The sequence below is a fragment of the Vipera berus genome, assembly GCF_964194415.1.
Source record: "Vipera berus genome assembly, chromosome: 5".
Classification (NCBI taxonomy): Eukaryota; Metazoa; Chordata; class Lepidosauria; order Squamata; family Viperidae; genus Vipera; species Vipera berus.
The window spans coordinates 38,088,295-38,114,340 of NC_138207.1; the positions used below are offsets into that span (position 1 = coordinate 38,088,295).

The 26,046-nt window shown below is 35.5% G+C and overlaps 2 protein-coding genes across 2 annotated transcripts in view; one reads left to right on the forward strand and one right to left on the reverse strand.

Moving 5' to 3' along the window:
* Positions 1-1,435: 1,435 nt before the first annotated feature.
* MAB21L4 (mab-21 like 4) lies at positions 1,436-20,733 on the reverse strand (the record flags this gene model as incomplete). Its single annotated transcript, XM_081328546.1, has 5 exons — positions 1,436-1,522; positions 3,557-3,913; positions 5,633-5,786; positions 9,774-9,987; positions 20,229-20,733. The coding sequence occupies 5 exons, from the start codon at positions 20,731-20,733 to the stop codon at positions 1,436-1,438; spliced, it is 1,317 nt and encodes a 438-aa protein (XP_081184672.1).
* A 2,752-nt stretch (positions 20,734-23,485) lies between these two features.
* Positions 23,486-26,046, forward strand: part of CROCC2 (ciliary rootlet coiled-coil, rootletin family member 2) — a gene marked incomplete at its 5' end in the record, with an annotated part of 111,184 nt that continues 108,623 nt past the window's right edge. The window contains one exon of the mRNA XM_081329888.1: positions 23,486-23,539. Coding sequence (XP_081186014.1) covers positions 23,486-23,539 — 54 coding nt within the window. The remainder of the gene's footprint in view (positions 23,540-26,046) is intronic.

A 26,046-nucleotide genomic window follows, 5' to 3' on the forward strand; every position in this document is an offset into this window, starting at 1 on the left:
CCCTCCCTCTCCCATTGTTCCTTCCTTCTTTTCTTCCTTCCTTTCTTCCTTCCCTCCTTCTTTGTCCTTCCCTCTCCGCGTTAGAGCAGTACTTGCAAAGGTGGCCCTGTGGCCCGGCTTTCTCTTGCAGAAAGCAGGCTGAAACGGAGTGAGGGAGATTGCAGGAGCGTGAGATCGGCCAATTTGCGTTCCTGACAATCTCCCGCGCTCCGTTTCAGCCTGCTTTCTCTTGTAGCAAGGGAAGCTGAAACCAAGCGAGGGAGATTGCAGGAGCACGAGATCGGCGTTTCTCAGCACGTGCCGATTTGTGCACCTGGCAATCTCCCTTCCTTTCCATTTGCGGAAGTTGGGGCTGGCCATACGGATCACCTTCGGACCATAAGACGCACCCTCATTTCCGCCCCCCAGTTTTTTTGGGGGAAAAGTGCGTCTTATGGTCTGAAAAATACGGTATGCTCTTCACAAAAGACCACATTCTACAATACAGATGGCAGCCATTTTGGCTCCAAGGGCTGCATGGGAAACGGTTTAGCTCCAGATTAACATCCAGGTTTTCACAGATGTATGCATGTGTACATTTATACAAACATGTTCACAAAATGTCCAGTTTTTAATTCATAGCTGTACTACCAATCATCAGTAAGTGGACGGGGCAGTGAAAAAGAACTGCTGAATTTCCTACTAAGGCAATAGATCAGAAGTTCTTATGCTAGATATGTTTTTCATCAGGTTTTCAGCCTTCAGAAACGAAGGATCAGAGGAAATCTGCAACAATAGCATACTGTGCTGTCCACATATACCTGAGCACTGAAAAAGCTATAAATACAATTTCACTTCCTTTTTAAATTGTTTTTTTCCTGTATTAATTCTGAACATTAGGATTTTCTAAAGAGACTCAGAAATATTTTCTTCTAATATAGGAGCATACTATCAGGGAATATACTATCTCCATTCTGTAGTGGTAAATGGAGAACAGAAAGAAAAACTGCGAGAGACCTGGACAAAAATGATATTAATTTTAAGTTACATTAACTAGATTAATAGGATTACTCTGCATGCATTTAATAATTATTGTTGTCACATTCACAATTACTATCTGGTAGCAAATTTTGGAAGAGTTCTGTTCATTCTTTCTAAAGTTTGAAAGACAACAGATTGTAAATCTCTGATAAACAGTATACAGACAGAGAATTAAGACCACTGTATATATTTTACTTACTATATAAAAGACAGTAGTTACAAATTGGATCATCACTCTTAGTACTGAAATTGAATTCAACAAGTGTTACCTTTATATACTGTAGAGTAATATGCTATATGTGCTTTATGTTCTTGAGCATGAAACTCAAACAGTATCAGAAATGATGCTTGATCATAACAAATAAGCTAAATATAAAGCATGTTCATCCAGGCAAGGAAGACAGAATTTTTAACTCTAGTTATGGACCATTTTCTTAATCTTTGACAAGATGCTTGACATAGCAGAGATCCGTTGTGTGTCTTTAACCTGATATGCCTGAAACTGAAAAAAAAAATATATCAAACTATATCAAGTAACATGGTCATCACTGTAGAACTTTTAAGGAACTGTTCAAATCCAACAGGCTGCCAGAGTAAGGAGACTGGCAAAAAGCAGTATTGCCATGTGGTGTTATAAGTCCTGATCTCTTTGCTGCATCAGTTATTCTATAATTAGGATGGGTTCAATTTCCGTTCTTATTTAATAGAATGGTTAATTGGTCAGTAATTATTTCGCACAATGGTTGGCAGTATTGTGGACAAGATTTACACAAAAAAAGCCAGATTCTTTTTTGCTAAATGCATCCATATTTAATGGCTTTGTAGTTGCTCTTCCTAAGACTATCTCATTGTTTCTTGCATATGTACAAAAGAACCTTGCTAGAGTTGCACAATTTACCAGTGTGGCAGTATATTATTATTACACACTGAGATTGGTTTTCTAGATTTTAGATTCTGTTGGGATGATGCTCTCTAATGTTTCTGTTCTCACACCCACATTGGTTTATATTTGTCCTCAGTCTTATTAGGCACTACTGTATTGTCATATCAAACACTGCTGTATATTTTGCCTGATCTGTTTTATTTTCTTTTGTTGCTCTATGGCTGGCTGGCTGTAAATCTTTAATAACTTCTTAGCAGTGATCTTCAATAGCATATAATTTATATCCTCTGCATAATGCTTGATATATAAAATATTACTGATTTCTCAGTGGGAAGTACTGTTTTTCTTTCTTTGAGCAATCTACTTTTCTGCTGTAAGGTTTAGTGTGTTTTTTTTCTTTAGTAAATTTACCAAGTCATAGCTAAAAGGCTAAAACAGTACAGCCCTTGACTTTAAAACAATAAAGTAATAACCCAAGGAAAGAAAAGTAGTATTTTTTATTTTTATTTTTTGGTAATTTGGCATATTTCTCCCAAAGAACAGGAAAAAAAATCTTAGGGCTAGGTAAAGCCCAATGAAAAACAGGTAGCACCCTTAAGAATGATAGGTCCAGAACAAAGATGTTAAACCAAATTAAAATGCAACTGGGAAATGTTTAACAAAATAAAAATACAGTAAAATAGATAACATTGCATTTTAAAAGAAAATAATAATAAATGAAACCACATCACTCCAGGTTTGTGGCTTGCAATGAGCACCACTAAAGTTTGCCATCTCAGTTTAGCCGCTGCAGCAAAAATTGCTTGGTGCTGCCACAGTGCAGATTTGGCAGGACCATCACATGACAGGTATTCTCTCTCAGACTACGCTGTAGCAGCAACAAGTAACTTTGCTGTTGAGGTTAAATTGAGGGGTTAGATTGTGCTTTCCCCCCATGACTGGCAGAAAGCAGGCAGCCTTGCACTGGTAGCTGACCGGCTCAAGATCTCCCTCCAAAACAGGTTGAATTATTTCCTTTCTACCCTTTAAAAAAGGCTGAATTTCCCATCTCCCTCCGAAACAGATTCAAATTCCTTCCTCGCTCCCAAACAGGTTGAATCTGTGAACTACCTAGAGTCATTTAGATAGTGAGATAGGTGGTGCCTAAATTGATAAATAAATAAACATGAATGTCTCTTTAGAAATTATCTCTAACTCTCAGGGCTTCTCACTTGTAAACACAAGTGTATTATTGCTTTTGAGTAAAGTTTTATCACAGGCGATTTAAACTAAGCAGAGGCTCTTATTAGAGGATATAATTGAGGAGAGTGCTTGAAATAATACTCTGAGTAAGCTGTAGAATGCCCCATTAAAAATAAAAATATCCATATGCTTAATAGGATGAAAAGTAAGGACTTAGCTCAGCTATCAGTGAATGCTAACAAACGTACTGTATTGTATTTGAAGATAGAAAAGCTTCTATTTAAACTTCACTTACAGTATATCTAAACATCTTGAAGAGATGTAAGCAGAAAATTCCCTTTTGTGTCTTATGGCCTGATTAGGTGTTTCTAAACAAAAGTAACTTTGCTTGGGAAAATCCTAAGATCTTACAGACAGACCTGGAAAAAGATCAAATTATAAATTTTAAACCTTGTATTTATAACTAATTACCTTGCTAAGCAGCATATCAAAAAAGGCAGTATCCCAGTAGTCTCTGTTTTCAGCTGGGAGATGAAGTAAAGCTTTGAGACCATTATCCTTCTGATGGAATTTCTTGCCTTCTCTTTGGGTGAAATTAAACTGTAGGAAATGCCTAGGATTTATGGCAAAGCTTTCCACTTTGGGGTACAAAGCACTTAGGTCCAGACTATCATTATTGAACAGATTTTGCTCTGGATATAAAAAATGGGGAAGATCTTTGGTCACCAAGCAGCAGAGTAAGATCACCAGCAGACGATATACTGATCCTTCCAGACTCAGCCAGTCTTCAGAGGAAGGGAAAAAATGAGTAGCCCACAGCAATAACATCTAGGAGAAAGTAAGAATAATTACTAAAGGCAGTGCAAAAACACCTTTCAAATATATGTAAAACCAAACATATTATTATTGTTCATTATACATTGAACAAGAGAGGAAAGGTAGCCATTGTCATGTAAAAAAACTCTATAGATGACCAGAAGCACTATTCTGCAGAAAACAAGCTATGATGCCTTGTTTAAAAAGTTGAACTTACAGACAAGCTGGGAATGCTGCTGTTCCTGATGAAATACATGGGAAAATCCCATTTGGGGGCAAATCCACTTAGGGTTACGGTTAGGTCACCGTGAATTCAGAGAACAAAATGGACATTGCCAATGAATTTGTTACACATTGGTACAGTTAGGAGGACACTGACTTTTTGAACCTATCTTATCTACATTTCCTGGTGAAATACTTGGGAAATTCCATGGGAGGGCAAATTGACTTAGGGTTAGGACTCCATTAATTCAGAGAGCAAAATGGATACCACTTATAGTGTGTCGATATGCTGATATTTCAAGCCCACCTTATCTATGTTTCCTGGTAAAATGCATGGGGAAATCCCATTGGAGAGCAAATCTCTTAGAGTTTGGATTAGGTACTCACGAATTCAGAGAACAAAGTGGGCATTGCCATCAGATTCATAGTGCATTGGTACACTTATGAGGAGCTGACTTTTTGAGCCTGCTTAATCTACATTTCCCAATAAAATATATGTATCAAGCAGCAAAGATTTTGTTTCAGCTACTAGACATTGTTTTGGGGAGTGTAGTACAGTTCCCTGGCTAAATGGTGTGGGGAACAGTGCATTGAAGTAAGTTGCTTCTTTGATGTTTCCTAAGAAAATGCAGGTACTGGAAGTTAAAAAAAAAGCCATTCACAAAGTTAAGGCAAACAAGAGAAGCTTAATAAACTATTGTCCAATTAATAACAGAATTCATAAACAAAGCTGAACAAAAATAAACCATAAATCTCACTTCAGCTCATTCTGAAATTGGCCTCATTTCTGGAATAAACATATAGCTATCCTAAAATCAAAAGGTGCAATGATTAAGCTACATTGCTTGTGAGCTGTATGCACACACCCTGATTTTTATAAAACATGTTCTGCTACTCACATCTTTTCTAACCTGCAGTGGTAAGGAATGGATCACATCCAAAATAAACTGCCCTAGCAGCATTTGCTATTCTGCTAAGTCTGTAAAAACTCTAGCCCTGCACTGAGTGAAAGCAAATGTGCAGAACATTTCAGAGTTGCTCCCTCTTACTGATTTGCAATCATGTTTAATTTACAAAATATTCAGCAATTTGTTTAAGCCATATTTAATCATTGTTCAATTACTATATGAAGCATAAGGAGATAAGTGGGACTCACTAGTCCTGATCTCCAGTACTCTATGGCATTCCCTAGTAGCCTCCTCTGCCAATCAGACACTAGAGAAGGTATCTATATATATCTATAAAGAGAAGCTTTCCTATTTTCTGCCTATACTTAAGTACTTTCCCTACCTCCTCCCCTTAAAGATGCTGCCTAAAGGTTTCCCTTGATTCAGAAAGTTGATGCCCAATCTATCAGGAGCCTTCAGGGATGGGGGGAGACTGCTGATGATTCTGTTATCTTTTCTGTGTTTGCCAAGTGTATAATAATGTTTGAACTACTATATTGATAATAGTTATCTATTTGAACCAAAATTAAGTTTTGCACTCCTGAAAAAAAATCCCACCAACCTTCAAATGTTGAAATGTGAGTCCTTTTACCTTCCCTCTCTCTCTCCAATACCAATGGTTGATTTGGTCAAGAAGGCAGAGGCTGTCCAGGCGATAACCCTTTAGGGTTCTTACAGTTTGAACAAGTTTCGAGATGGGATGATTGATGGAGTATCTAACAAGAGAAATATGCAACTAGAAGTTAAACACTTTATTTCAGACTTTGGTCTGCTTCACTGTAGGATTCATTCATCCACAATTCATATTAATATCCATGCTGAGAGTTACATGCATATTAATATTTCAAACTGATTTCTTGAGGACATGGCTACCTAAAACAAGGTAACACTCCAACTTGTAAAGGTAATCAAATGCTAAGAATGTAATTGAATATCCATACAACCAAGCACTTCCTAGTTGTTTTTAGGGACCTAAGGACTGTGGAGACCACTGGCAGTTTTTGTGATTCTCAAGGAAGATGCACTGTTTCTAAGCTGAACATCCATGACAAAGATCAGTTCACAAAAATCAGTTCATTGCACAGTTCCCACATTCTAAACTACACAGATTTCTCTGCAAACAACATTAAATCATTCTTGTACATATTTGGCAATCAGAATATAATATAATCATATGTTTCCTCGTAGGAAGGAAAATGTATATGTACTGTATATGTGTCCAAAATGTTTCTGTTTCATAATGCATTGGTTTATCCTCTCAGTTTTGATGGTAAATATTTGCACTAACAGGTGAATAGGATTCCACATATATACCATGGAACACCTAGGCAGGTCAAGGGTGGGATAGTCAGGTTCAGTCACATACTATATTGACTGTAGCCAGCGCTATCATTTTATATGCTATTTTTGTTGCAAGTATGTAGATATTTCAGTCACTCCCTCATTTGCAGATATGTAACAAGTAAAATCAACCCATAGGTAACATTAGCAAATCTCTAGCCTCCCTCATTTTGTTGTCAACCTCTTGATAGTTGTGTGATCTCAAATGCAAGCAAGACTTCCCCACCTATTGTGTATTACACATCTGTTCTGTCCAGATCAAATAGGTTTTCTTTCTTTGCTTCTGAAGTCTCTCTGAGGGATGCCTTATTTATATACCAAAGAGAGATAATTATTTTGTAAAATAAAACTTAAACATAACTAGGAAAGTGAAATTCAGCTGTAACAAAATTCAACATTTCAATCAAGGTTCATTCTGGCAATGCATTATATAAATATTTAAATTTAAATTACAATTTTCCACCATGGCAGAGGAATAATTGCAGATAAATAATTTTTCGAATTGACCAAGTTGTAAACTCCTTCTAAAGAGTGATTTCTAGCTCTACTTTAGAAGACTTCTAAACTAGATCTTTATTATTAATTGTGCTAAATATGTCCTGTAGTAAATTAGTTGACACCAAGTGTCCTCCTCTCAAGATTACATATTGATTATTATATGTCATAGAAAGGCTGAGAAAAAAACAATCCATACAAATATTAAACATAGCTGGCTGCCTTATGTTGATAATCTTGATGGATCTGCCTTTAAATATTTGCAAAGAGCTATCATTGGTTATAAATAATCCCAATATAAAAACAGTCAACTATTAAATTCATTTCACTATGGTTAGAATATGGACCAGAATGGCAACTCTCTGATAGAATGGTATATTAGATTCCCCCTAAAATCTAAACAATTGCCAATCATATTTTTTAAGTGCTCTGGCTATACAGCCAATTGTTGTATAGACGATACAGTTCCTGTAGAAGAAGCAGTGCAGTTTGCCACTGATGCATCAGTATCTTTTACCAGCTTCACCTGGTATGTCAGTTGGTGGCTTTCTCAGACTGGGATGCTGTTGCAACAGCAACTCAGTTTCCCATCTCTTCAAATTTAGACTACTATAACACACTTTACCAGGTGGTTCCTTTGAGAACAACTTGGAAACTGTCGTTGGATTCATATTAACTATAGTCCAATTGCTGATGACAAGGTATTAGTGTCATATTGCTGACCTATGTTGAGATCACTGCACTGGTTACCAATACACACTGCAACCAAGGTGTTAATATTAATATTTGAACCTATGAATTTGCAGAATTGTATTTTGGCCAAAATGAGCTTGCCCTCTATGTTCATACTGGGAAGTACTGCTTTATGCCCCATTCCTGTGAAGCTCAGTAGATAAGAATCCAAAAGCATGTCTTCCTGGTTGTAGCAGCTTCACACTATAGAATACCTTACCTCCTGAAATAAGAGGCGCCCTGAATTTGCCAGGCATTTTGTAAGATAAGAAAAATCTTATTCCGATGAGCTTTTAGTGAACAATGGATTGTGCTGCATTTGAAATTTTGTTATTTATATTTGATGTTTTCTATTTTGTAAATGCCTAATGTCAAGATAATTAGGGCATTACAGATAGTCCTTTCTTAATGAGGGTAAGTAGGACCAGTATTGTTGTCACTAAGCAACACAGTTGTATGACATCACATGAGTTTGATGCTTGGTGATGGAAATTCCAGCATTTTTTGTTGCTGTTGTTAAGCACAACTTCATGTGGTCACTATTTGTGATCTCCTACTCACTCACCCATTGACTTTGCTTATAGGAGGCCAGAAAAAATGGGTCACAAATAGTAATCGTGATCATGGAGAGACTGCAACCATCATAAGTACAATGTCTGGTTATTAGTACCACTCATTCATAGTGTCATCAAAAGTTTAAACATTGCTGAATGAGTGGTCTTTAAGCGAGGACCATCTGTACAGGCATGTGGGAATAAATAAAAATTTTGGTCTGTTTTTAGTACTCAGAAGCCCATGTGTTTACCTAAAACTATTTTTAAGTGCTCTGTCTTTGGAATATATGGAATGCCATGAAGCAAGCAAGACAAACAAAGTGGAGAAGTTGTGAGATTTCTGCTTCCATTTTGAGACTGATCAAATTACCAGTAGAATTTGGAGCTCAGATGGCAGTAAGAATGAGTTCCACAGAACCATTATAACCTGATGAGAATTCTGCACCTCTGCACAAGTGTTTACAATCTCTACATGCTTTTGTGAAAAACACAGCAATTACTGACAGCACCAGATTATATCCATTCCGGATGCCAACCTCTTTGATTTCTACCTATAGAGATTTTATGAGTAGATAATAATACATATCATGCCTAAACAAGTTGCTTAAGAAAACTGCAGCAATACTTTGTTTGACAGCTTTAAACTATAAACGTCAAACAAAGTTTTGGGTAGCCCAACAACTCTTTGACATAGTATTGTTTGTTCCTTATATCAACTATGAAAAGTGCATAGGTGAGAAAGTTTGGTGGCCAGCAACCATACTTAATATTCTTGGAGGGTATGAAAACTGCAGAGGTAGAAGGAACACCTCAGAGATATAAATGGAACAGAATGTTAACTTTTCCTCTGGATTTTGAATGTTTTAAATAATTTATTTTAAACTTATGGGTGTTATAGGATGTTTATTGTGTTTCCCATCTCAAAATTATAGATTTCCATTATTGCCAATGTTATTATAAGAGAGCTCCGAGGGGTTAGAAAGCACAAGTCTGGAGAACCTCGAAGCCTCATTGCTCTAGGATAGTATCATAGAATTTTGGACAAAATGTTCTACTCCAAACTCTATTCTAAAATAATTGAGTCTACATCTAAGCAACCCCGACATACTGTATGTAACTAATGTTTTATCTTTTCATTAGGGGATACCTACAGTTCCTTATAATATGAACCCAGAAGGAACACACGCTTCCCTTGCATTTTACAAAGCTAAATTTCCTATGTAAATTTTTGATACGTAAGTCCATGCTGCTGGGAATTCTGATCTGCCAAGGAAGGCTACCTAGCCTGTTTATTTTTATCAGAAAACTTCAGATTCACAAGAAGAAGGCAGATTACCTCCACTGCATTCATACTTGCATTTAAAAAGAAGCACATCTTCAGCCTTCACGAGCTTGGGTGTAAAAATATGATAATAAGTTAGTAGGTATGAAATGGGATCCAGAGGCCATGTATATGATCTATCATTTTCCTTTTGTTACACTACACCATAGAAATCTTAGAAGTGCATCTGGAAAGAGGCCTTTATGTTAAAAAATGGGCCTTTTCCCATAAACTAGCTTTCACAACAGCATCAGTTTTACCTCCAGTGATGGTAACTGGTAGGGATGAAAACAGCTTCTTGAGTGACTTTGCTCAGACTGCCTTTTGGGAAACCCCTTTCTTGCCAGTTGTTCAGAGTATCCTGCTTTCTCCTGATTACTGGAATAATATTGAAGCAGATAGTTTTCCAATCACTGGACACCAACAAAGGCAGCTGCATCCCGTCCTCATTTAGCCTCTCAGCGCTAAGTTCACCTGATTTAAGGGGGGGAAAAACAGTGAAAGTCAAAGGGCTATGGCAAACTAGTCCTCAACTTCAGCATCTTGAAGGAATCTTAACCCCCAGGTCTTAGCATCTTTGGCAAATAATGCTTGTGTCCAAAACCACAAACAGGAAGCAATGCCTTAAATCACAAAGAGGGCAATATTGGAGGATTCCACTTAATGAAGAGTTCAATACAACTTAGGTACAATAAATCAAAATCAATATGAATTAGTTTTTATGTTTGCAGAGTGACTTAATAGTAAACCCTTGCCAGTAAAAGTATTATCCATATTATCTAGCTAGATGAAGTATATGTCATAAATTGTTAGGACTACCTATTCTTTAAAAAAATGTTTTTTCTACTGATTTGTTTGAATCAGAAACTGCATCCTAAAACTGACTGTGTATTTTAGCAATTTCGAATACTAGCCTGCCTTCCCTCAATTTTTCTATAAACCTTGGTAAAATAATTTGCCCCACCAGCTCCTGGGAAAATTGAAATGTGGAATTTCCAATTAAAAGATGTAAAGTCAGGTCATCTCCCAGAATATATTCCAAGAGAACGAAAAAAATAGAGCAGAGATTTGGCAGGGGTAGAAGCAAGGATGCGTCTGGGGGCTGGGGCTATATGTCCCCTGAAAATAACTGTCTGGGGCACATATTAGGGGCAATTTGTGGACAAGGGTAGGTAGGTATTAATGGAATATTTATACTTTGTGGAAATAATTGAATATTTACTAAAACAATGTTTAGTTATTTAACAAAAGTCCATCTGTCCCTTGGTTTCTTGGTAAATCAAGTGTATTTGCTATTAATAGCTTTCCCACCCAGTTACATTTTATTAGAGTCTTAAAGAATTTCTAAAGCAGAAATAGGTTTAGTGGTGGCAGCAGAACAAAGAGATAATAAAAGAAAAGCTCTCCACAACAAGGAAAAGATGTGACACTTCCCTCTTCCCTATATGTCACTGTTCATACTTCAAAGTATTCTCACACCTAAACCAAGAAAATTAAAGTGGGGAGAATAAACTTCTGTGGTATAAAAGAGAGACCTTCGCTGATTCTTGTTATTAGTTGTATTTCAAGTATCACATTGTTTAGAAACTTTAATCAATATAGTTACTTGATATTACTGTGACAACAATTACCTTTACAAGTAATAGCAGTTTATTCTGTAATAATGGTTAAATTTTGCAAAAAGAAAGTATCCAGGTAGTTTCCCTCATCTTATCCAATAGCCAAGCCAAAAGTAGCTTACTTTAACAGGACTGAAGTATCTGATGATTGGCTTTCTATGTATCAGAATTCTAGAAATGGACACATGGATTTATAAATTTGGGTCTCTGGAACTATAATTCTTTCATCCCTGCCCCAGTTTTGAAATTTTTTAAAAAAGTATTTCAGTTGTTTTTGCTCCAAGCAAGCATCCTCCCAATACAGGAACACAATTCCCCTCACTACAGATAACTCTGCTACCTGACGGTGATAGGAATTACAGTCCTTTCATAGAGCGTACCAAGTTGTAGAAAATGAGCAGGGGGAAAAAATTAAATAGTGTTTTGAAATCAACATAAGTATCCATAGTAAAGTTAGTAGTGGGTGTCGACAGCCCATATGTGTTGTTGGAGTTCTTATTTGAACAATGAAAAATCAACTGATAATTGTTGGGAAACAACAAAGAGAAAGAGCTTGGAACTTGTTCAGACCAGGACCTGTTATGCATATTCACATAATGCAAACATGTTAGTTCTTTTTTTAGCATTTAATGTCTTCTAATAGCAGCATACCATTAGAAGGGTGGGGCAGATAACAAATTTGTATTGCCTTTTTCTGCCCTATCTCTGAATCCATAATCCTCATAATCTTATAAGTGAACATACTGCCTTTTCTATATAAACCTATGAATAAACATTTTGCCATTTTTTAACAATACATGGTTTTGATTGTACAATTCAAACAACCATATTTAGTAATATTTTAGAAATTATATTTAACATTAATATAAATATTTCTCCTTGCCTTTAAAGGTTTAACTTATCTAAACCATTATAGTGCTAACAATTTCTGGGTTTATATTGCAAGGATACCACTGTATCCAGTGGATAGTTGTATTTATAATGTTTTTTCACATCTTATGGTGTAGTAAAACTTGAGGAAAAAATTGTGGCTGGATTACTTTATTTACTTTACTTTACCTATAATATTTATACGCTACTCAATTTGCTGATAACTCTGAACAACGTGTACCTTCCCAACATTCATAAATTATTATGAGAACATTCAGCCCAGCAACTCACCACACCAAAGGAGCCTAGGTCTCAGTCTTTCCCCACCATTACCAACTGGAACCTCCCTTTTAAGAAAGAAGGGAACCACCACTAAATGGTGATCATCACTCCCAAACCTCAGAGAACATGACAAAAAGGGAAGGCTACCAAGCAAATTCAGTTGGACACATTTCTCCTATCCTGCTATCATCAGACTTCCATAATATGGAATGATTTTTAATATAAATAATAAATTAAATACAAATTGAGTGAGGTTTGCAACATTCAATGCTCTATTCAGACCAAGCAACAATGCCTTGTTTTATTTCCTTTCCCTTTAGTTTATCACTTTCTCATTGTGTTCAGCATTGTGCTCAATTTCTCTGGACCATTATGTTTTGGTTCTGGTTCTGCTTAATATTGGAAAGGCTTATGTATTTATGTATTGCCTTTGATAAAATCATGGAGGATATGTGGAGTGTCATGTGTTTGGAGAAGCAAATGTCACCGTTTTCAAAATGAGCAATCTAGCAAAGATAAGTATGGAAGATTCTAGAGACAATCATAATGAGATTTATCAATAAGCTTTAACAATATTAAGCTGTATATTAATTTACACATATACATATATGGCAGAGCTAATTAGCAATCCTTAAAAATAATGTCATTACTAGAAAAAAGCATTGCTTTGTAAAGAACACGTCTTGCTATATTAACATTGGAGCACCTAATTTTTTTTAATAGAGAATGTCTCTTAATGATGTAAATATTATAGACACAATAGATCTTACTGAAAGCCTGATTGGTATAGTAATTAAGGTGCTTACTGAGATACCAAGAGACTGTGGCCTTCCTTGGACACAAAAACTGGCTGGGTTATTCTCTCTCATCCCAATCTGACTCACAGGGTTGCTGGTTGGGGAAAATAGGAAGAAGGAGTATTTATGTTCACTGCCTTGAGATATATGTTTTTATTGGAAACCATCCAAAGTTACATAGGTAAGATAGCTGATATAGAAATATGAATAAATAATAAATATAAAAAGGCAAGATCATTAGCAGCAGCATCTTGATTTCAAAGTACCACACAACAGTCTAATTAATTAAGTATAAGGTAGCAAAACAACTACATACTGTACTTGGTTTGATAACTGTACTCAAAGATTGCTCATCAGTGTCTTCTTATTAACTCAACAGTGATTATTGATGCCTCAAGGTTCCTTACTGGATCCATGACTTTTCAGTTTTTTTATTAATATCTTGGATGTAGTCATCTCATTCAAATTTATTGTGTTAATGATTTGAATGAAATGACTTTATTTGACTTGAATGAAATCACATTTGTAGACAACACAAAATTGAGTGGTATAGCTAATAGGCTAGAAGACAAAATTCAAAATTACCTCGACGGGAGAGAAATAGCTGAAAGTAACAGAATAAAATTTAATAAGGACAAAACCAAGTTTCCAACCTAGGAGACAAAAACAAATGCATGGAATAAAATGAGAAATTATTTAATATTAACACTTGTGAAAAAGGTCTTAGAATGATAGTTGATTGCAAATGAAGTGAGTGTGTGACATCACTGCCAAAAAGGCCAATGAACATTTCTTCACAGAAATATAGTTTCTCAATTAGAGAAATAACAGCTCCACTTCTTTGTTTGTTTGTTTGTTTGTTTTGATCAGATACTTCATTGAGTATGGTATTGTATCCAGTTATGCACAATATACTTTAGAAACTTGAAATAGGTTCAGAGAAAAGCTGTTTGGATGTGCTAGAAACTAAGTCTTCTAAAGAACTTGAAGGAGCCTGGTTTGTTTAGTCTTGGGAAGAGAGCTAAAAAGACCTATGGCCCTCTTTAAATACTTTAAAACAGCCTGGCTGAGGAATTGTGGAAGTTGAAGTCCACAAGTCATAAAAGGGCCATGTTTGAAGAGCCCTGCTTTAAAAGTTATCACACACAAAAGAAAATCAAGACCTGCGCTCCATCAGAGCAGAGTGCAAGACATGAAATGATGGATTTAAAGAACAGGATTCCAAATGAAAGGTGGTAGAGGTATGGAGAATCCCAACAGTAAAACTCTTATCAGTGGTATCAACAAGAGGTGGTAATCTGCTTTCATAAAATATATGTGAATAATGGTTAGATAATAACACATCCTGAAATACAAGTAGTCCTCAAGACTACAACTGAGCCCAAAATTTCTGTTGTTAAATAAGTTTTGTCTTATTTTACAACCTTTCTTGCCGCTGTTATTAAGTGAATTGCTGCAGTTGTTAAATTAGTAACACGGTTGTTAAGTCAGTGTGGCTTCCCCATTGACTATGCTTGTCAGAGGGTCACAAATGGTGACCACATGACCCCGAGGATACTGCAACTGGATTTATATGAGTCAGTTGCCAAGTGTCTGATTTTTAATCACATGACCATGGGGATGCTGCAATGGTCGTAAGTGTGAAAAATGGTCTTAAGTCACTTTTTTCAGTATCACTGTAACTTCTAACCAGCACTAAACAAACTGCTGAAAGTCGAGGACTACCTGTACTTAAAACTGAATCACTGAGTAGAGACATGGACCTGCTGGATGGAAATAGCCTATTTCAGTTCCATGACTCTGTAATCTGATCTGAAGTGAATAGAGACTACGTGTGTATATATATATATATATCCCAGCCCTGTGCTGGCTCTTTTGTTCTGAATCTCTTTCCTATCTGTCCATGTTCAGCTTAAGCTAAAGAATTGTATTAAGGGAGAACACAGCTATGAAGCTGCCCACTAACAATAAGAATCTGGATTAAACAGGAAAAAAAGTCAGCTGGTCATAGTCTGCTGAGATACACTTATGTAATTAAAATTATTATTTCACAATTTTAGAGGCTTTTAAATTGTTTTTAATTTTGTATACCCTAATGATGCACACATAAAATGATATATTCAGATTATAGAAATCTGCATTTTGTTTTGTCTTTTAGTAATGTATTTCCTCTGTTTCAGAAATAAAATCCTGCCCTGGAAGATGTATATAGTATATATCTAAATATTCTTCAAATAGCAAATACCTTTTCTTCTGGGGTTTTATTAAGGATTTTAATTGTTTGGTGTAACTGTTACTTTTTATGTTTGTTTCTTGCTGGGTTATGATTATTACCCTGATTTTATGTTTTTTACTGTAAATTGCTCTGATTCAGTTTAAATCATTTCCTGTAATTCTTCCTGGCTTGATCCAAATACCTGAGAAAACATTGCTGTAGGGTGTAACAGCATAAAGCAGCATCAAGCAGATTGGAAATCAGCAATCACATGAGAAAAATGCATTCCCTTAAAAACAAGCAGAAACTAAGTCCCTCGAGCAAGAAAAAACTTACCCCAAGTGAAGTATAGTATCACATTAACATTAACAGTTTGAAGCTGGATAACAACGCAGTGTGAGTTTGGCTATTATAAGTGCAAATGAGAGCTGTAAAAACATCTGTTAAATTTACTTATAAAATTTTAAAGTAAGCCAACTTGGGCAAAGCAACATACATGCTCATTTCCAGCCTACTGAACTGTCCTTAGATTATGCATCATTAGAAATAAATAGTACAGAGCCATCTGAATTGATTTGATTAAGAACACCTGTACCTTTTCAGGCTTCAGTGGGAGTTTGGAAAAAAGAAAGATACTGCCATTTTAAGAAATCCACCCATTAAAGTCAGGCAGTGGTACCGTACTTTTTTTACGTCACATTCCTTTAATGAATAACAGAAAGGTGCCATGCCAAAGTGAGGTATGAAGTACTTCTGATTAATGTTCAACATGTAGGGCTTTGCCTTCTCCAGAAATGACTCAAAAAGAAGTTATTTGGTACTTGTGCAAACACCACTACTTTGCTATTCTTAAAGTAGCTGGGTCTGTTTCCAAGTTTCTATATAAGCCTGAGAAAATGTGGGTGCTTCCAAAATTAGCAAAGATGACATGTTCATTCTCATGAACTGTAAAACATTTCTTCTAAATCATTATTTTAAAGCATGCATAATCCAGTTCTTTAGTACTTAAAGAGAAAGCCAGTTTTCATTTTTGGAAGATAGATATCATACAAATAGGGCTGCCAGATCTGGGTTGCAAAAATCTGGAAGAGCACTAGATGTCAGCAAAAAACTAACGTACTTTATTCCTTTACTGCCATCTTTTGATCTAGGTTCTTACCATTCAGATCTAGCAATCTGTCAGCTCTTTGAGGTTGGTCAGTAATAATAGTAATAATTTTATTATCTCTTATTATCTTATTAACTTATTATATCTCTGTATGTGTTTGTGTGTATATGTATGTGTATGTTTGTGTAACCATAACCACATTACTTAACTGGTGGTGCCTGTAAAGCTCATGTCCATGCAATGCAACAAATGAACAAGCAACATGGGAAAACATTTAAAGCACAGGTGTCAAACTCGCCATGTCACATGACATGTCGCGACATATCACAACTTTTTTTGCTTTGCTGAAGCTGGGGTGGGTGCGGTCTCTGTATGATGCAACCAGTCTGCAGGCTGGCAGTTTGACATCCCTGATTTAAAGCAACTGAAGAGGTCTACTCAGTTCATTCTACAGTATTTCCAGAGAGCCCTTTTTGAATTATTTGAATAAATCAGATTAATTTTTATCCCCAAAATGACACAATTCACAATTATCCTGGGACCAAGCAAGGATTTACTTCTGATTTTATTATAAGCTGTACCAGCTCCTGTTCAAGCAATTATTCTGAATATTTGGAAAATATTTGTGCTATTTTGTGCTAGATGATCAACCACTATCATTTTTCAAATTACTAATAATCTTGTGTGCCTATTAATTTATGCTCTTTATCTTAGCATTTTTAGAAAACAGTTGGTCCATTAACTCATCTGCATTATACTAAGCAGAATATAATAGAAATTGTTAAATATATGTATTTTCTAAAACAGATATATGTTAAAATATAATTTAAATAAAAACTAATTTAATAAACATTTTTAATTTAAAAATGAAATTTACCTACCCTAATTGTAATATTGTTATAGTAGTATATAGCAATTTCTTCTGCAGTTTTTCAAATGTCCTGAAATGCCATTTGCTCTGGTCACAGTACTTTTCTATTTAAATTACATATTAAATTACATATTTCCATTTAAATTATAGTTATTCTTTCTAACATATCAGTATGCAGTCATCTATTTTCAGATCCATAGAGTTTACCATAGTATTTGGGCTTATTGAACTTCTAATAGCATTTTAAACATTTTAAAATAGCGTATTATCATGATTGCATCCCTCCTTACATAAATAGAGGATTGTCCTCTTCTATTTCTGTTCTGAGCAGATTTTTCAGTGGTTATAGTTTGTTGATAAGCTGCCACATATGTAATGCCAAGGTCAGTGCCCCTTTAGGTCTCAATTTCCAGTATCTGCCATAACATGTTCAGCATTCCTGGACAGAACTGTTGGCATAGTTTGATGTATTGTCTAATATACTTCCTAAAGAAATGTATTACTACATAATAGTTGCACAATTGCAAGATCAACCCAAAATCTGAGTACAAGAATGTGTTTTAATTTAACCAATGTGTTGAATTAAAGATCTACATTTAACTAGATATCCAACAAATATCACATCCTGCCTTATTAGCAGGAAGAAAGAATCACCAAGGATAAAGCCTAAAGGAATATTAAAGAAATACAAGATAAAAAAGAAAAGTAAATCTACAAATTAATTGCATTGCAGACAATAACATTTAATTCCAAAATTCAAGATGTTTCATATTATAGAAGATAGCATTACAACACTGAAAGTCACTGGTATAATTTATTATTGATAGCTGATAGCCTGTTGTTGTTTTTTTCAAATTACCTATGCATTAACTAAAGCTATTTCGAGGGCAAAAAAGGGAAACCAGATAATCTTAAGATTTCAATTTTTAAAGACTGCTTGATGGTGGTTACGTGGTTATTCTCAAACGAGACAGCCATCGTACATCTTTCATGGAACCCCATTGTGACTCAGCTCAAATTATCTCAATCAATCAATAATAATTCAAATTATTATATAAACCATAAGAATGTTTTATAATACTTATTATAAAGAAATAGGTCAGCAATGTTTCTTTTTTGTTTCACATAATCCTGGATTACTGTAATGCATGTTTCTTAAACATTTTTCTTTTAGGACCCCTTCCTACTTTTAAATTAAGGAGGCAGGCCTCCAAAAGGCCTTTGGTTTGTGAAGGTTATATTTGTTGATATTTAATGTATTAAACATTAAAATTCACCCATTCACTGTTACTACCACTTCTCATGATTTTTGATAGAATTTTAATATTGTATTATTTTCAACATATAAATTTAATAAATAAATAAAAATTCAACTTGGGCTAACAAATAATTTTGATTTTGCTGACTCCTGAGAAGATCTTGGGGGAACCCTAGGGATCCTATGACCACACTTTAAGAAACACTGCTACAATGCATGTTACATGGGGTTGCCTTTGAAAATGACCCAACAGTGGCCAGGATATTCGGCTAAGAGCTACTATTGTAGTATAACACCTGTTGCATTTCATACCAATACATTTCTAAGTTGAGTTCAAAGTTCTGGTTTTGACCTGGTGAGCTCTTTAATGCTTGGTCCTAGTTTAACTTGGTGGTATATATCCTCCAAAGTGATGCTGCTTGTCCCATGTAGTTTTCCAGGACAAGGGTGCTTAGGGCTCCATCCCTCAGAAGGATCAGACAGACAATATCCTGAGTAGTCAGTTCTACTCAGTAATGGCCCCATCATAGTGGAATAACTATCCATGGGAGATTTTCCTGACAAGTTGATATTGATTTTTCATAAGGTTGCCAAGGTGATTATGTTTGAACATGTTTTTGGGAAGCGCATTTATTGAATTGTGGGATGTGTATGTGTGTGTGTAGACAATCTGCTATTTACGGCAATAGGGCACTAGATGCTTGCTATGTTACTACAATTTTGAAAACTCTGCTAATTCATGCTGGGATTTTCTTTGCAATAAATTTATGAAGTTCATAAACTACCCAGAATCTAGGTTGCTGGACTGTATAGACATGAACAAAATTAAATAAATCAATAAATACAAAATAATCTTCAAATTTCTTTCAAGTCTAGCCCCCAATGATGGAGAGTCAGCATTTAGTGAGTACTCAAAGCAAGCGTTTAGTAATTGGAAAAATGAATCAACCACATTGTGGAGTCATTGGTTTATGTATAATACAATAAAGTGAATTGTCAGTGATAATTAGTATAGCAGACACAGTTCTATTACTAATGCTTGCACAATTTCTGGATTCTTTAATTAGGAGCACTGTTGAAAGTCTGTAATATGCCATAACAGAAGTAATACTTATTTTTTAAAAGCAGAGAATACCATCAAGTCTTCTTTCTTTGCCTCCTTTTCTACAGCAATAGCAAGCAATTTTTTAAAAAATGCTTAGCTTCAGCCTTATTAAACTGCCCGTTGTCAATTCATTTCTACTACAGTGAAGTTACGAGTTACCCAAATGTCTACGGTTAATATTTATTATTATTATTATTAGTTTTTAGCAGCAATATAGCTAATCACCTTGTCTCATTTATTATATTAGAACAAGAGCCTATGCTGTTGCAGCAGCATTCTACAAATGCTAACCTTTTGTGAGTGCACATTTTAATTGGATAACTGTATACCATAGCAGCTTAGATTGTTCTTCCTGGTTCTCCAGTGTGTTTTATCATACACACTTAAAGGTACAGAATAGTACAACATATACATTTGATTTTTTTTTACATATACCCTCACAAGATAGCATGCTGGTTTGATTAATGATTTACATCTAGCTTCTTGTATTCTTCCAATCCTCTCACTCTTTTCCAATGCTAATCCTGAAAAAAGATTTTTAATATTTTAAATAGCTTGCTGTCTTTCTCTCTTTACCTCTGAAACAGTACCTGGCTTAATAAGATTCTGGTGTTTGCAGTGAACAATGGCAGCAACTATCAGTTCTTTCAGGAGATGAAGGACTTTGCCTGGCACAATATGTCCCCCGGAATCAGCATCATCCACAGCACTGAACACATCTTCTTTAGTCCAGTTTTCTAGGCTGGTTTCTTGCTTGGGTACCCTTAAATAGCATGGTCCTGGCATCTGGCAATTCCTATGAGTAATATTCTCAGAATTACTTTGTTCATCTGTACATGGTTGCATCAGGAGAACCTCGGCATTGACACGTAAGGGAACCTCCATGTTAACTTCATCTTCTGCAGCTGAGAGGGAAAATTCCAAGGCTTCCAAGTTTCTTGAATAATCCACTATAAATCTAGGATCCATTGTCTTGACTCTTTCCAGTACAATAAACAAAATGTTTTCTGCCTTCTGAAAATGCTGCACTCTCTGATATTCACGGGACTGAATCACTTGAAGATAGCTGTGCCAGTTAGAAACCTTTTCTGCCATGATGGAAGGTTGGCAGAGATGAAATTCCTCCTGTAAATCCTCTTGTTGCCCAAGGTAGCTCTGGAAGCAGACAAAAACATTGGTACAGCCCTGAAAAATCTATGATATGCATAAAGGTGGGAGGGAAATGGTGTGGCCAGGAGGACTAGAGCAGGGAGGAGCCACATACGCAGTAAAATTCCACTCATGCATTAAAAATCTCTCCTGTTTCCCTGTTTCATAGTTGATAGGGTGCCAAGTTATTTTAAAACAGTCTAACTGGTATGTTCAGGTGATACAGCTGAGACATCCGGTTGTCTCAATATTATTTTCTGGTATATCAGACTTGTCCTACTTGGCTAGCCTGAAAAACTGGGTTTACTGGAATAAATCCATACAGATTAAAGTGGGGCTAATCCAGCTGTACTGACCAGCATTCAATTCCTACTAAGTCACAAAGCTCACTGCAACAGTTGTCACCATCTCAACAAACTTTGTGGTGAAGGAAAATTGTATACATCAACTTAACTCCTGGCTAACTTATGGGCTAATGAAACATAAACAGGCTAAAATTTGTGTTTATCAAAATAATACTGCCAATGGTAATTCTACTATGATTGTGCAACACTTTGGGTGGTCACTCATGCCTTAGCGGCCTCACATTTGGACTCTACATGCGGCTGTACATGAAGTTTCAGTTGATCCAAAAGGCAGGAAAGCAGGTAGTTATGGACACAACCTGTTACACCCATATGACACAATTACTCAGCAAGCTGCACTGGTACCCAGTAGGCTTCTGAGTACAATTCAAGGTGCCAGTTATCACCTTTAAAGTCATATATGATATGAGGCTGGATTACTTGTGGAATTCCTTCTCCTAAGAACATCTGTCCACCTCACACGCTTCCATCAGGATGGTACATTCTACGTTCTGTCTCTCAAACTTTGCCATCTTATTATACCTTTTTTTATGGCTGTTCCTGTGCTTTGGAATGATCTCTCTCCCCCTGCCCTGACACACAGTAGTCACCCCAAATCTGCTTGCTGTTCTATAAGCCATCAAAACCTAGGTGTTGGTTTTTTCCCCAGGCACTGAAGTCCAGTTGAGTGGAATCCCCTTTTGGTTGGTTAACTATTATGTTCAATTGCCGTTTTAAATTTTTTAAATGCTTGGTAACTGGGGTTTTTTTCTGTTTACTGTTTGTTTTTGTTGAATGCTACCCAGTCTCATTGTTTGTTGGATGCCATATAAAACCATTGAATTAATAAAATGAATCATTAAACAAACCAACTCAGAAGTCTCACTTGAACTACAAACAACCAGGCCTAAATTATCCTATGTTACACATATTAGGCAAAGACCGAATTCATTGGTGAAGGTACTAATGTTAGGAAAGATGAAAGGAGAAAGAAAAAGAGGATGATCAGCAGCAAGGTGGATGGACTCAATTACAGTAACAAAGAGTGTACTGTACTGTTGAAGATCAGAAAGACCAAGATAGGGACAGGCCATTAAGGACAAAATTTATGTGATTGATTATGTGCACATAATCAATAAGTACTTACAACATATATTAATATAAAAGAAATTCAAAGATACAGAAAATTAAATCTAGTAATTTTTTTTTAAAAAGTTATCACAAGAAACAAAAGTATTTTAGTTCTGAGAAAAAAAGTCTAAGACTGCATTATATCACATTGTCTTCAAGAATATTATAAACTGGTGAGTACATTATAAGTACATTATATAATGTACTTAAAATGTTTTATCTTTTTATCTTTTCCTTTACATTTAACTCAGGAAAAAATGAAGAATATAGCCTCATGACATTGTTGATTCTAAAAAAAATTACTCAAGAGCCACACCTTGGTGTATTTACTGTATTTCTTTTAGAAGGAAATGTTGCTATATCAAGAAAAAGGAAATACAGTCTAAAATTGATTCCTTAGTGCAGCCTTTTCCAGTCAGGTAAATTGGACTTCATCTCCCAACAGCTATTGCCTATGCTAATAAGATTTATGGAAATTATGACTCAATAGAAAACACATATGGACCGACTTTTTTAAAAAGTTTAAAATGAATGCCTTGCTGGAGATACACTGATGTAATATTTATGTTGAAAGCCACTTCACAAATACTAATAAATTATTTACAAATTGCCTACATATTTAATTATTATCATAAATATGGAAGTAAAATGCAATATGATTAATTAAACATATTTCCTAGAATATCCTGCATAATTATGATGCATTAAGAAGGAAATGAGATTATTTATATTGCACAAAAATGGCTGTTTAAAAAAAATAAAGATTAAATCACTAGAATAAAGTTTTCAGCAGAAATATACTGCAGAGTAGAATAGTAAAATGTGCTGTTGTTAAATGTTTTGAGGATGTGATTCTTGATTCAGAGTGTCTTCTAGAGAACGTCCAATCATCCTCATTGCGAACAGAATATGTCCCATTTTATTTGCAGCCTGACTTAGGAAAACAGTTCGGTTTGTCGCGTCTCTTGTCACCATAGCAACCCCGGTGCATTCTATTTCTATGGCAACACAAGGGACTCGGCGTTCCCATTGCCTTAGCAACTGGAGCCAGGTCTCTTACACACCTCCTCTATTCTAAAAGGCAGCGAAGAAGGATCAACAGTCATTGACACCGGATTAGTTGGAACATAAATATGCATGCACTTCTCTTGTTCTGCATATAGCGAGAAGACTTGCTAGGCTAGCGTTGGTTTCCCTCTTCGGGCTTGGCCCAGTTTTGAGCGATGAGCAAGGAAAATGAGGAGAAGCCAAGTTTAAGGTTGGAAGCCGCAATCCAGGTTAGTGAAAGAGCAGCTTTTTAATGCCTCCTGTTGAATCCCTGCACCGGAGACAAATTCCTTGTGTGACTTATCACACTTGGCCAAATAAAGTATTCTAATTGAATAATTTAAAAGTAAAACAGGGCTACGATCACTCCTACTTCTCAACATTCCATTCCTAAAGGAACACCTGCTGGGGGAAAATACATTGAATCCTGAAGGCCTAATTCAGGTGTTCAGCTTGGGTAGTGAAATAAGGAGGGTGGAAGCATTAGTGTCCTCTGCTGCAATTTTTTTTTCTGGGCAAAATACAGCTGATGGAATGCTTTTTTTTTCTTTAAGGACACTGTAATAACTTTAACTGAATTTATTATATGGGTTTCAATTTAAGTAGCCCTTGATGTAAATGCCAGTGTAATAATTAAAATATTGACCTAGGAGTCAATAATTCTACTCTCTCATGTCTGAAAATTTGTTGGAGTGTAATGAGTTGCAATATCTTCTACCCCACCAGACTGTTGTGAGAAGAATGTAAGTGAAGGACCATATTATTAAGGTCTAAGGCTTGGAAAAGGGAAATAGATTGTGGTTTCTTAAGTAGTTTCAAATTAAATAGAGAAGCTCTGTGAAAAGGATCATGCTTTTTCTATATGGAACATATATAAGAAAGGTTTGATGTCATGGACAAATAAATTGGAATGCAAGAAGGTTGTATCAAGTATTACAATAGATAGTTTATATAGAAACCATGAAGCCATACTTAGTAAAGATTCTTAACTAAGGTCAGATTCTTAACTTAGGTCAGTATCTTAACCTAGAGAGTGGTTTAGTTGTTTGTAGTTTTGTTTACAAAATTATTGTAGTTTGTCACTCAATTTATGAAAAAGGGAAAAAAATTTTTTTAGGTTAGTAGGCTTTATAAACCCAATCAATTTTGTCTGTTCAATAAAGAATGATTAAGTAAACTAACCATAGGCTAATGTGTTATGTCTACTCTCATGATCCTTCAGATTATTTGTAATCTAAAGAGCACTGATATCTATTGCATAGTTATAAGCTTTGCTACAAGTTGCATGCCCTGACATTTTAAAATATAATTTCAATTACATCAGTAACAATTAGTATTTCTTTTTTCATACATGGTGTAAAGTTGCCTTGGATCTTATGGAGTCATCAACATTTTAAATACGCTAGAGGGCAGTAAGGTTTAAGGATTGAAAATAAAGAACAAAAAAGTGGTGACTGCAAGGAAATTGCTTTCCAAGTAACCAAACAACAGCATTCTTTTATGCAAGTTTACTCAGGAAGCCCATTGTGCTTAATGGGACTCATTCCCAAATATGTATAGAAACTATTGCAGCTCTGGAGTGCAATTTCATAGTACTTTAAACTTTGCAATGATTTTTATTGAACTTAACTAAGACTTCTCAGTGAATATCTGTAGAATTCAGATGCATACTGTTGAAACCTCTCCTTTCCTGGGTACAGTTCCATTGGGATTATAAAACTAGATCACCACAGAAGAAACTAAACATATATCCTCTCCTAGAATAATTTGTAAAACAAATAATAACCCTGGAGGTTCTATTAGCTAATTTTAGCAGTATTCAAAATTTGTTTAGAAAGGCAGTTTTGGGATGCTTCACTCACACATTCCACTTTAAATAAGTGCAAATAAGTTGCAAGTTTCTCTATATCGTTCAGAATAAATATATAGAGACTAAATCTTCTTAACCAGTATTCAGACTCAACCAGTATATTGTATAATCCCAGAAACTGTTAATAAAGCCCTCATTTTCAATAAAAATTACATATGCAAGCTTTAGCTAATTGTGAAGGATTCCAAAGGAGCAATCTACAGTACCTAAATTAGATTGTTCTTAGAAAAAGAGGACAAGAAATCTTTGAAATGTAATTGAGCATTCTGCTGTATAGTGCATATGGTACAACTTTTTGACATAAGAGCCAGTTTATGATTCCTATTCAAGAGGGTACTTTCAAGAGTAAAACATAAAACCTTTTGTGCTGTAACCGGTTTTTCTATCCTATTTGAAATGTAATACATTTGATATTAATAATGTGATCTCAGTTATTATTAACCTATGTTAATTGTAGAAAATAAAATGTCAGCTTTCTATTGTGCTGATCTACAACTACCTAATAGCATCCTACATTAGCATGTTGTATGAACCCAACCCAGAAATAGCTCACATTCTTCAGTGTAGCTAACAGAATAGGTTAATTACATAAGCTATGATTAAGTGAACGATTGGTAAGTAAGCCATGGGAACATCACCTCAAAGTCATACAAGGTTTATATTTGTGTGATATTTATTGGTGGGTAGCACTTTCTTTCACTTTTTGTGAATGGACAGTATTGGTTTATACTCTGTTACTTCAATCTGATTTTTTTCCATAGCTGCCCCATTTGTGCCAGCCTCTCCCATTGCAAAGGAAGCAGCTCTCTCCATGGTCCCTATTCAGAGGGGACGTGGTGGCTCAGTGGGTTAGGACTCTGAGCTTGC